This window comes from Vombatus ursinus, unplaced genomic scaffold (assembly GCF_900497805.2).
Source record: "Vombatus ursinus unplaced genomic scaffold, bare-nosed wombat genome assembly UNPS02014798.1, whole genome shotgun sequence".
NCBI lineage: Eukaryota > Metazoa > Chordata > Mammalia > Diprotodontia > Vombatidae > Vombatus > Vombatus ursinus.
In genome coordinates this window covers 54673168-54684599 of record NW_020954576.1, presented here as the reverse complement: position 1 = coordinate 54684599, position 11432 = coordinate 54673168, and the positions used below count along the sequence as shown (strand labels likewise).

General features: G+C 52.0%; 3 protein-coding genes across 5 annotated transcripts in view; 1 reads left to right on the top strand and 2 right to left on the bottom strand.

The window, feature by feature from the left end:
* Window positions 1–3588, bottom strand: part of THBS3 (thrombospondin 3) — a 12311-nt gene extending 8723 nt beyond the window's left edge. The window contains exons 1-6 of one of the 2 annotated variants that reach the window (XM_027870797.1): window positions 3444–3574; window positions 2218–2424; window positions 1435–1691; window positions 1235–1340; window positions 462–488; window positions 78–193 (exon numbers count right to left, since the gene is read on the bottom strand). In XM_027870797.1, the coding sequence (XP_027726598.1) occupies window positions 78–193; window positions 462–488; window positions 1235–1340; window positions 1435–1691; window positions 2218–2424; window positions 3444–3522 (792 nt within the window). In that variant the 5' untranslated portion in view covers window positions 3523–3574. Of the gene's footprint in view, window positions 1–77; window positions 194–461; window positions 489–1234; window positions 1341–1434; window positions 1692–2217; window positions 2425–3443 lie in introns of both variants that reach the window. The other variant, XM_027870798.1, reaches the window with a different exon arrangement.
* Window positions 3589–5023: 1435 nt separating this feature from the next.
* On the top strand, window positions 5024–9594 carry MTX1 (metaxin 1). The gene is made up of 8 exons (XM_027870796.1): window positions 5024–5140; window positions 6231–6300; window positions 6555–6634; window positions 7638–7730; window positions 7924–8106; window positions 8266–8342; window positions 9005–9159; window positions 9250–9594. Exons 1-8 carry the CDS (start codon window positions 5060–5062, stop codon window positions 9462–9464), a joined length of 954 nt encoding a protein of 317 aa, XP_027726597.1. The 5' UTR covers window positions 5024–5059; the 3' UTR covers window positions 9465–9594.
* A 449-nt stretch (window positions 9595–10043) lies between these two features.
* The window catches only part of GBA (glucosylceramidase beta), a 4942-nt gene continuing 3553 nt past the window's right edge, over window positions 10044–11432 (bottom strand). For both annotated transcript variants that reach the window (XM_027870793.1, XM_027870794.1), the window contains exons 9-11: window positions 11017–11180; window positions 10314–10430; window positions 10044–10211 (exon numbers count right to left, since the gene is read on the bottom strand). In XM_027870793.1, the coding sequence (XP_027726594.1) occupies window positions 10103–10211; window positions 10314–10430; window positions 11017–11180 (390 nt within the window). In that variant the 3' untranslated portion in view covers window positions 10044–10102. The remainder of the gene's footprint in view (window positions 10212–10313; window positions 10431–11016; window positions 11181–11432) is intronic.

Here is an 11432-nt window from a genome sequence, read left to right as displayed (position 1 = left end):
AAAAAAAAAAAAAAAAAAAAAAAAAAAAAAAAAAAAAGCCAGGATGGGAGGAGTGGTTAACACCGGCACATCCCCACTTCATAATCCTCTCCCTGGTCCCAGCCTCTAACCTGATCCCGGATGTCCTCTCGAAGCTCTACCAAGATCTGGTTGAAGAGAGTAAGTTGGGTCACGAGTGCCTTCGTCTGTTCACCTGTGGAGAAGTGGGATGGCATCAAGAGTCTCAGAACTTGTGAGCACCAGGCATATGGTGGTCACTGAATCACCCAGGACACACCCAAGGTGCTTTTGGGACCATGCCCTCCACCCAAAGATAGAACTCTCAGGTGTTAATGTATCCCTTATTTTTTAATCCATCCAGACCAAATGGGCCCACCTACTGATTACACACACACACACACACACACACAATTATCTCGCCTCAGGCATCCCCAGTGCCCACATTGTCACCCCTCGCTCACCTAGGATAGAATGAAGTACTCCAGTCACTAGAGGAGAGAAGACAACATAGTAAAAAGACAGAACCATCATGAAATAGCACATCTAGAAAGGGGATGGAGAAAGCAGTGGAGAATGGATTGGAAAGACAGGCATGCGGACATACAAGAAATACTGGGAAAGCTTAGAGTTCGGATCATGACTCATGAGGGTCAGAAAGGACAGAACTGGGCCTAGGACACAGTACCTTACTTGGGGTAACTGCCTAAATCCTTATACTTTGGGGGGCTCCACTCACTACAGGGTCTAGGCAGCTGGAAAGTTACTAAGGGAAGCAGATATCTAAGAGAGGAGGAGGAGGCAGCAACAGTATCTAATCAGTTGATGTTTAAAAAAAAAGATAACATTTATGGTTATATAGACTCGTTATCACCAGAATATCTTTTCCTATCTCCCTATTGGCTTTCACATTTCCCATATCAAGTTTGATGTTGCCCTTTTAAAATTCTTTTCTCCTTCTAAGCTTCCTTTGGTATTCATTATACCTAATGCCACTTGAATAAAAATGTTTGAGAACAAGAACCACAGAGGATAATTTGCCTTGGGCCCTACACCCCCCAGATGTAGCCCTTTGAAGGTTATAAAGTCAAAAGTAAAGAGATCACAGAGTCAGAAACCCATGGAAAGGGAAAGCAGGAGGCCTAAATATCAAGGGAGTTGTGGGTCAAGGGAATTGTCGATCAAGAGGTCCAGAGTTCATGAGAGTCAAGGATCAAAGATCCAGTCAGTGTATTACCTGCATTATGAATGGACTCCTCATCCCCTTGGAATGGACATTCACTCAGTGCCCCAACTCGGGCCATTGATCCCCCCAGAATCATTTTCATGGACTCTATGAAGCCCTGTCAGGACAAGAAGAGAGCAAGACTCTAGCCATTGGTTCTCATTTTGTTGCTTTCCCCCCTACACACACACCAAAGTCCTCTCTCTACTCACCTGCATTCTCAGATAAGCCTTCTGGCCAGTCCGCAGCTCTAGCCCATCAACTTCAGCAGGAGGAATAGGGGCCAATGGGGGGAGCCCAGCATGCTGGTCACCTAGCTTACAGTCCACATAGAGCTGTAGAGCAGGATTAGGCCGGGAAGGGCCACGGAGGCGCAATAGGGCAGTGTGGGTACGTCCATCTGCCAGGCCCACTTGCTGTAGGTTCACTGCATGTACTTTCCCATCCTCCCGCTGGTACCGAACCAACACTGCCCAGGAAGGGTAGGGTCAGTATGTGCTACTGTTTTCCCCTCCAGTAGTGAACAGTGGCTAAGTATTACTTGGGCATAAGATTGCCTTTTAGAGCTGCCAACATTTGAAGGTTAGAAATTCCTTCTCTCCCCCCCCCCACCTTTGCCATCAGACTTCTGCTTCTGGTAGGAAGGTGAGAATGAGGTTCTGGACCCACTGAACCCTACACTTCCCCACCACCTCCAGGGATCATGATATATATTTCTCTGGGACATGAAAGCCCCCCAACAAAAGAGGTCTTTCTCCTCTCACTCCCCAGTCTTCATCCTGCCATTTGAATATTCTCTCAGGCATTTGAAATGCCCCTGGATGACCCTGGGAAGTTATCAAGAAGGTACTCAAGACCGATCCCTGGCTAGTCAGACAACATTGTTCCCCAGTAGGACAAAGGAGTATAGAGGTTGGGTTGAAAATACTCAATGTAGATCAAATATGTCCACCACTGGTCACCCTAGAGTGGGAAAGATGGTGCCCACGTGTTACCTTTGTTGATCTTGCCCACGATGGAGGCTTCTAGCCAACGAGTGTTGTCACGGCGAGAGTAGAGGCCAAAGAGAACACCACCCTGTTTGGGAGGCAGTCGGAAAGTAGACAGGAGGTAGATATCTCCAGCTGTCAGTAGGGCTGTCCGGATTTTCTCTGCCATGGCCACCATCTGCCGAGACTCACCCATAGTCAGCAGGTCAATCACTGCCAGGGTAGAATGCACCAAAGATAGAGTCTGGTTCCAAGTGCAAAAGTACAGACTCTATCTTTAGAGATCCTCAGCCTCCTCCTGGGCTCCTCTGAGTGCTGCTGGCAGTGGAGCCAGAGGTTGGTAGCCTCTTAAAACACATTTCCCTCCTCTGTTATGGGTTCTAGTTGCAGATTGGAATACCAAACCCAGAGGTGAAGGAAATCTAGAGATATTCCCAGTAGGTGGCGCCAAGGAGCCACTATCCCTAGACCAGGGAAAAGTGGGCACCTGGTGCCCACTGTGCTAAGTTGTATTTTCTCCCCATAGTTGACTTTTGGTTCACCCTGCATTTTGGTCCCCTCCTGTCCTACTCTCTGTCATTCAATACAAGTATTTAAGGTGAAGAATAGTTGCTCCATGAAATCTCCACCAAGCTATCTCGTCAGCCTCCCTCTCCCACTAGAGAGATCTAGGACCACAGCTCCTTCAGCTGCTATGTCCTGTGGCTAATCTGTGGTTTCTACTCAAACTGAGGAAAGAATCTGTATTTGTGTTGTCCTCCCCACCCCCCACCTCTCCCACACCCATGGGCACTCAGCCCATCCTTCCACCAGACCTCCCGGAGAGTAGGGACCTCTACCTTCCCCTTTCTCAGGAGCAACCAGGACCACAGGGACAGAGTGGTGCAGCAGATGGACACCAGGGCTAATCTCTGTCTGTACCAGAGTCTACCTTCAAAATGCTCTCCTAACTCCTTGCGGGTATTCATAGATTCTAAAATGTCACCCTACAGGCAATCAATTCCTGGTAACCCCTGAGCTTCCTGCCCTGGCATCATACCTGGCCTTAGCCGATGCCCCTTTCCTACCCATCAGCTCATTCTCTCAACTCTAGGTAGTTTATTCTCTCCTCTCCATCTCTGGCCCCTGCTTCATGTCTCCGCCACTCACACGTTCCCAGCTCCTTGAGTCAGGAGCATGAAGGGTGGGGAGATTGGCTGGGAAGGGATAAAGGGGTGTAGGGGCAGGCTTACCCTGAAGGTCCTGACTAGCAGAGGCAAAGGAGCAGAGGAGAAGAAGAGCCAGGGGCCCCCGAAGTTCCTGCGTCTCCATGCCGATGAGCCGGCTCACAACCCCAGGAGCTGGGAGGGGAAAGGCAAGGCGGAGGGAGGGGAAGGGAGGGGGGGCGGAGGAACCGAGCAGGGGGGAGCCAGCGGGGCGAGGGAGGGGGGGCAGGAACAAAGAACTGCCAATCAACCTTGAGGCATCCCCAGCTCTACAACTCCAGGGACTCTGAAGGAAGAAAACCAGAGGCCTCTCAGCTACAAAGTTCTTGCTCACCTCTCCTGCCAACGCCTTGGCACTTTCTCCCAGAGTTTTCACTTTCTCCCTCACATATATTCGTGGGGAATCCCACCCTCCCCAGTCTTCCTATCACGATGGGGAATGTAGATACGTCTCTTAGACAGCCAAGCTTTTTAGAAAGTTGGAGTAGCTAGCGGGGAGGTGGGGGAAGCCAATGCTAGAGAAACTGTGGGCATTATTCCACTCCTGGCGTGAGAATATGCCAGGACAACGGCAGTGACCAGGCTGCCTTAGGGATGCTCACAAGCTGGAGGTTATTAACCCACCATGTCAAGATGGGGGAAAAGTTAGAGGGAACACTGATGATCCCTGTGTTTCTCTTCCTTAGTGTCCTTAGTGCTTGGACAAGTTGGAGCCTGGAAGGGTCAGAAGGGTGAGTACAGAAGAAGCCTATTGGGAGTGGGGGTGGGGGACTTAGAGAAGTAGAGAAGAGAGGGGAACTTCAAGGAAGAGGAAGACATCAGGGCTGGGTGGAGGGGAACTGGGAATTATTTGAGTTTGGGAGGTGAGGGAGATGGGGACAGGGAAACAGGGTGGAGGGTTGAGACAGGGATGGGGTGATCGGGGGAGAAGTTTCTGTTTCCAAGGCAACAGTCCCCTCTTCTATCCCCCTCACCCCGCCCAGCCTTGGGGCCAGGCCACCGCCTCTGTTTTGTTTCCATGGAGACAAGGAGCGCGGGCTGCTCCAAACATAACGCGCCTCGGAAAGCATGCAGCTCGGGGGACCCCCCCCGCGCCCCGCCTCGGCGGCAGCCTCCCCCGGGGGCCCGGGGCACCCGAGGCCACAGAAGCCGCTCCTTCCAACAGAAGAAGAGCTGGGGCTTATTCTTAGTGAAAGACGTCGATGAACACTGCAGCTCCGTGGCCAGGGGAGGCCCCCCTCCAACCCTGACCAGGACTTCGACCCGGAGCCTGCGCCGTCCCTCACAGCGGTCCCCCCGTCTCCATTTCCAAGGCCTTTCTCCCTCTCCTCCCTACAGTTCCTCCCCGGACCGAGCCCCCCACTCCCATGGACACCACAGCCGTTCCCCGACCCCACCAAGTAGCCCCTCTCCAAAGCGAGCCCCCACCACCCTGGACAACGCATCCCCTCCCCCGCCCCGCCCCGTAGCCCCTCCCCAAAGTGAGCCCCCCACCGCCCCGGACACCGCAGCCCCTCCCCCGGGCGTCCTCTCTTTGCCTAGGCTCGTGGCCACGCCCCCAGGTTTCTGCCCAGCCTCCTGGGTACCCCGCCCACTGGTGCTCGGAGATCTTGGAGTTCCTTCCGGGACAGAGGGCGGGAAAGATGGCGGCGCCCATGGAACTGTACTGCTGGGCTGGGGGCTGGGGCTTGCCATCCGTGGACCTGGAGAGCCTCGTGGTGCTGGTGAGGGCGGGAACCCCACTGGGCCGAAGAGCCGGGGCCGCTCAGGGGCTGGGGAGGTGAGCCTGAGGTCGGATGCGAGAGACCCGGCGCGGGTGGCATGGGGGAAACTGAGGCAGGAGGTAAGCGTGCCGAGGCCGAGGTGGGCATCCGTAGCTCCCGCCCCACCGCGCAGTCCAGTGGTAGGGGAACAGGAGCGAGTGAAATCCCGCCTCTGCCATTTTGCTCACTGCATGACCTTGGTAAAGTGGATTCCCCTTCCAGGGTCTCAGTTCCTGTACCTGCAAAAGGTTTGAACTAGAATTTAGTGCCCAGGTGATCATCTGGCTACCAAACGATCTCCAAGAACCCTTACGCCACAGCCAGGTAGACCCCTGGGTTTGGAGTCTGCAGACCTAGGTTCAGATCCCGGTCCTACCATTTATTGGTCTCATGACCTTGGACTTTGCCTCCCTGGGCCTTGGTTTCTTCTTCTATAAAAGGAGGGGGTTGAACCAATAAGATTCCCCTCGGGTCCCATAGAGAACCACCTGTCTTGAGTTAGTACTAGAAGCCTTGTGTTTTACTGCAAATAGCCAGTCTTGACTCTGCCAGTTACTGGGTGGGTGACTTTAATCGCCAGACCAAGTTTCATCATAGATAAAATGAAGGAGTTGAGAGGCAGCCTGATGCAGTTGGCTTTCTGGAAGTAATCCTGCCTCTAACATGTAACAACCACTATAAGATGATAAGTTGCAGTGGATTTGCAGAACTGCATTGGTAGAGGGAATTTCCACAACCAGAACTTATTACACCTATGAAATCATAGGTTCCTTAAGAACCCTTAAAACAGCGGTTGAACTAAGATGATCCATGAAGTCATTTCCTTTTGTAAATCCAGAGTGCACACATGCTCTAACCCTGGGCCCAACCTCAGATATTGTCATTCTTCACCAAAAAAAAGCATTGTCACATGTTATGTATGGAGAGACAAAGGCCCCATCATGGCAGTGCCTTCCTTCTTACTCCTCCTGATAGGAACATTGTAAGCTCTTTCTGAGCTGTCCCTCCTAATGGGTACTGCTTCACTGCCTCCTCCCTTCTTTCCCTGCAGACCTATGCCAGATTCACTGGGGCCCCTCTCAAAGTACACAAGATCACCAACCCCTGGAGGAGCCCTTCAGGTACCACTGATATATCTAATGCTTGGCTGGGAGGGTTGGGGTGGGATGTACTGAAGAGAAGAAGAGATAAAGGGAATCTGGATGTATTTTTAAAGAGAAATTCTAGGAAGAGCTTCGCTTCCACCCACTATTCACCCTATTCAATCCCCTGCAGGTCTTGGAAAATAGTAGACTTCAGTTTATTTTGCATATAAATTCTTAACAAATGTTTGCTAAATGCATGCACAAATATGGTCTTTCTCTTTCTACCCCAGGAACCTTGCCTGCCCTCCGGACTAGTGATGCTGGGGTCATCTCACAGCTACACCAGATCATCACTCATCTAAGAAAACAGGTCGGGTGCAGGCATTCTGAGCCCAAGGGATATTGGTGGTGGGTTGGACAGAATACTTGTCCTCCATTTTCAATTTTGCTTTTTCTAAGCATGGAGGGGTTGAGGGAATAACAGGGTTTGTAGATGAAGGATGAAAGCAAATGAAAACGATCTGGGTGAGAAGGAAATTGGGTCATAAGATCTTTGGGAGCCAAAGATAAGACATGGGTCAGGAAACAGAAGGATTGGGAAAGTGATAACAGGGTGGGTAGGAGAAGTTGAGAAGTAGACTAGACATAGCCTCTGGGGAGAGTATGAAGAGGAAAAGGGTTCTTGGCCTTGGTGTGAGGTGGCTAAATTTTAGCAAAGAGTCAAGCATGGTAGTCAGGGAATTTTAAAGCCATTTGGTCTCTGGTATTAGGATGATTATGCAGATTTGTTACAAGAGTTTTTTTTTTTTTTTCAATGGGATTGGGGGGAGGTTGAAGGGAGAAAAAATATTTGCTTGGTAGTTGAAAAAAAATTAAAACAAAGAAGATTACAGCTTAAAGGGTGAAAGAACAGGCCATACTCCTTCCATTCTGCTGTATTAGGGTCCCCTGGGCTCCTGAGGAGATACAGAGACAAACCTGTCTCTGGGTATTGCTCTGACTTCTTTGTGGTATTTATATGAGTGTGAGGAGAGGCAGGCTGCTGTCAGAGAGGAGCCTCCAGTAGGCACAGTGCCAGCTTTCCGAGGAAACTCTGGGAGCCACTCCGAGTTTGTGGCTGGGCCCCCCCTCAACAGGCGCAAGGCCCGGTTAGCTGGCAAGTTCTAAGGGGTGGGCACTCTGCCAACACCAACAGGCCACTGGCTGAGTCCAGACGTGGGGGCCGTAGAGAAGGGGAAATGTCTTCGCTCCAAACCCAAAGCCATCCTAGGGTTTACCATTTGGTATAACTAGGGAAAGTGCTTAAGGGAAGCCTGAGGGAGCAAGGCCTTGGTGCTCCCCTAATATCTACTTCATGACTGCTTCCTCCACAGAAATACAACGCAGACTATGATCTTTCAGCCCGGCAGGGGGCAGATACCTTGGCCTTCATGTCACTGCTAGAGGAGAAGCTGCTGCCTGTGTTGGTGAGAAGCCTGCACTTCTGGAGTGTCCAGTGGTCTGGCCCCTAATCCCCTGTTTTCCCCACTACTCGACAAAGATTGACAGGGCTAGATAGGCCAGAGAGATGCCAAGGACACAATGCAGATGTCCTTGGAGATGGAGCCGCCTAGATGCCTGGATAGTCATCATCCCCTCTCCCTTCCTGTCCCCTTCTAGATCCACACTTTCTGGGTTGATGCCAAGAACTATGTGGAGCTGACTCGAAAGTGGTACGCTGAAGCCATGCCCTTCCCTCTCAACCTGTTCTTACCAGGCCGAATGCAGAAGAAATACCTGGAGCGGCTCCAGCTCTTATGTGGGGAACAGAGGCCCATGGAGGAGGAGGAAGTAGAGAAGAAGGTGCCTTTGGGGAAGGTGGGGGAGGTCTCAAGTTTCAGGGGGCCAGGGCTGGCTGGGTCGGAAATGTGGGGTTACAGTGCCCAAGAGGTGAGGCTACCTGTGCCTTCGTTCCTGAGGCTGCCCCATTCTCTCTGCCATTCCCTTCCCCCCTGCCCTTAGCTGTATCGAGAGGCCCGGGAGTGCCTGACCCTGCTTTCTCAGCGCCTGGGCTCCCAGAAGTTCTTCTTTGGAGACTCGTGAGTCTGAGCCTAGAGAGGCATTTTGGGGAAGGGGCAGAGGTGGGCAAGGATCTGTGAAAGGGAGGTTTGGGAGGATCAGAGAGGAGTGGACTAATTTGGAGACCACAAGGCTTTTTGCCTGGTCATGGGTGAATAACAGAAGGATGCTTATATGGGCAAAAGGAGGAGGGACTTTGGGGCAGGATGGTGCCAGAGGTAGGTAAGCAGGGACTGCGGTAGGATTTAGGAAAAGGATAGACACCCTGTCTCCTTCCTGGGGGGCCAGGTTGTTTGAGGTAAGCATAAGCTCTGGGTGACAGTGGGGCTATATGTAGGACCAGGGAATCCATTCTGGTGGGGAGAGGGTTGTGTAGCCAGCCAGGATCATGGGGTAGTAATTTAACAGGGTTGCAGCCCTACTCAATGTGCTCTTTATCCAGTATTGGGACAGAGCCCCATTCAAGGCTCACCCACCACCAATACCTGGGGGACTGAACATGTATCTAAGACTGTGTGCATTTCTGTCTTCCTGCCTAAGTCTTGCTTCTGCCCCAGGTCTGGCCCTGACAGCTTACCCCAGGCTTACAGCTTTATTCTCTCTCTGCATCTCCATTTTCACCAAATCTTCTCTAGCCCCAATTTCTGTATTTCCCTGATTTTCTGTCTGATTTCTGCTCCAGTCCCGCCTCCCTGGATGCCTTTGTCTTCAGCTATGTGGCCCTGCTGCTTCAGGCTAAGCTGCCTAATGGAAAACTACAGACCCATGTTCGAGGGCTGAGCAACTTGTGTACTTACTGCACCCACATCCTCAGTCTGTACTTCCCTTGGGATGGAGGTGAGATGGAAGGGCATTGGTGAAGGACACAATATGCAAAAACTTGTCTTCTGACCCCATTGTTCACTTAACATTCTTCCTCTCCCTCAGCTGAAGCTCCACCCCCACGCCCAGCACCTTCAACTTCAGAGACTGATGAAGAACCATACCGGCGAAGAGAGCAAATTCTGTCAGTGTTGGCCGGCCTGGCAGCCATGGTGGGCTACGCCCTGCTTAGTGGCATTGTCTCTATACAGCGGGCAGCTCCTGTTCGAACATCAGGCACCCGGGCCTTGGGTATTGCTGAGGAAGAGGAGGATGAATGACATCCTGATGTTCCCTGGACTGACTTTTCTACTGCTGTGCATTCCAAATGGCCCCTGTCTGTCTCCATTTGGGGCACTTCCAGAGATGGGGTGGTCCTCTCCACCGCCTGGAATAAATTCGCTCACAGTGGCCTGGTGTCAGAGAGTCTCTCTCCCTTTAGTGCCATCTGCATGGTGCTTGGTTATTAGCACTAAAGATTCCTCCCCCAGAGGACCTGGCTTCCTTAACTAGCCCACGTCTCTGGGAAAGCACTCTTCTCCTCACTTCAGTTGTCTGGTTTCCCTACCTTCCCGATCTTTGCTGGTCTCAGCTCCATCTCTCTGCCACCCTCTCCCCTGAATCTGCTGTTTGTACAGACAGTGAGCTCACTCTGGGCACAGGGCCAGTTTCCATAGCCAGCACAGAGCATACACTCATACATGCATGCTGGAGGGGACTAGGGCTTCCCCCTCCCGTTCCCCTAGGGGCCTCAAGCCCCTGGCACTGAGTGGAGGCGAGAGTGAGTCACCCAAACCACAGCTCAGCAGTTTCCTCAACCCACCCCCCTGCTTCAGGTCTCTCCAGGCAGAAGCAATGGGTGAGTTAGCTCCATCGTTTTAATGTCCACTCCCCAAGCACAGCTACCCCCATGCCCACTTCATTTCTGGCGCTGCCAGAGGTATGTCTGAATGGAGTCCGCAGGTGCCAAGGTCTGCATGAAGCCCACAGCAGGATCAGCAATGGTAAGAAGTTCGTCCTGGGAAGATCTGGGAACGAGAGGACCAAGTCAGAGAATGCTCCCCCTAGCGGGCACTGTTACCTTGGCATCCCAGAGCTCCACACAGTGCCTACCTTCCCACCCTACTCACCTATTGAGCACCACTAACACAACAGCACCATCAGGGCGCAGTAAGGCCACTGTCTCCAGGTTGGTGTTCTGATTGGCATCCAGTCCTATCCTCTGGGAGCCCTCAGGAATGAACTTGCTGGAACACAAGACAGACAGAATCAGGGCTCCAGCCCTCATCCATCTGGGCCAAGCTCCTAGCTGCTCTCTGGGAGGAAATCCCCAACATTTTTCTCCTCTTTGTCCAAGGAAATGCAGCACAGAGGACAGACTGCTGGACTCAGGAGCCAAGACTGACCTGGCTTCAAATCCTGCTTCTTGATACGTATCTAGCTGTGTGACCATGGACAAGTCACCTGACTTCTCTGGGGCTGTACAGTGAGGAAGGTAGACTACAAGCTTCCCAACTGCCTTCTAACCATATGAACCCTTCCCTTCTGACTCTCAGAAGAACATGAATGGCCATTGTCCCAGCACCTTGAATATTCTATTGAGAGATACCCATTCTAGGCCTTTTTCCTGCATAGATGGGTCAGGTACATGGCATTCCCACTCTTGATTGGATCCTGCTTCATAGAACCCTTCCACTTCCAACTCCTCCTCTCCCTTTCTTTCTCTCTCCCTTTCCCTCCCTCCCTCTTTCCCTCCCTCTCTTTCTTTCTCTCTCTCTCGTCTCCCTCTCTCCCCCTCTCCCTGTCTGATCTGCACACACCTTGCTGTCTCACCTGAAGTGTCCAAGATGGTAGAACATGGGCTGCTTGTAAAACTTGTCCTTGCCTATATCCACAATGATGGGACTGTCAACAAAGTTACGCACCCAGTTGGGCCCCCCTTCAGGATTCAGGGCAAGGTTCCAGTCTGTCCATCCTACCACGTGGTGAATGAGATTCTGTGCAGGGGGTGGGATAGAGACAAGGAAACTTAGGCTCAGCCCTGGGGCATCGGAGAAGGCAATGAGGGTCATGTGGGGGAGGCAAAAAGACAGCTGGTTCAGCCCTGGGTTAGCAGCCTGGGGGTCTAGGGAGAAAGAAACAGGATAAGGATGTCTGGGAAGAAGCCAGGAAATCATGGGGAAGTAGAGAGAGACGTAGCTGGAGGGGCAGAGAACAAAGATATGGTGTTAAGATGGGAACCTAGGTGT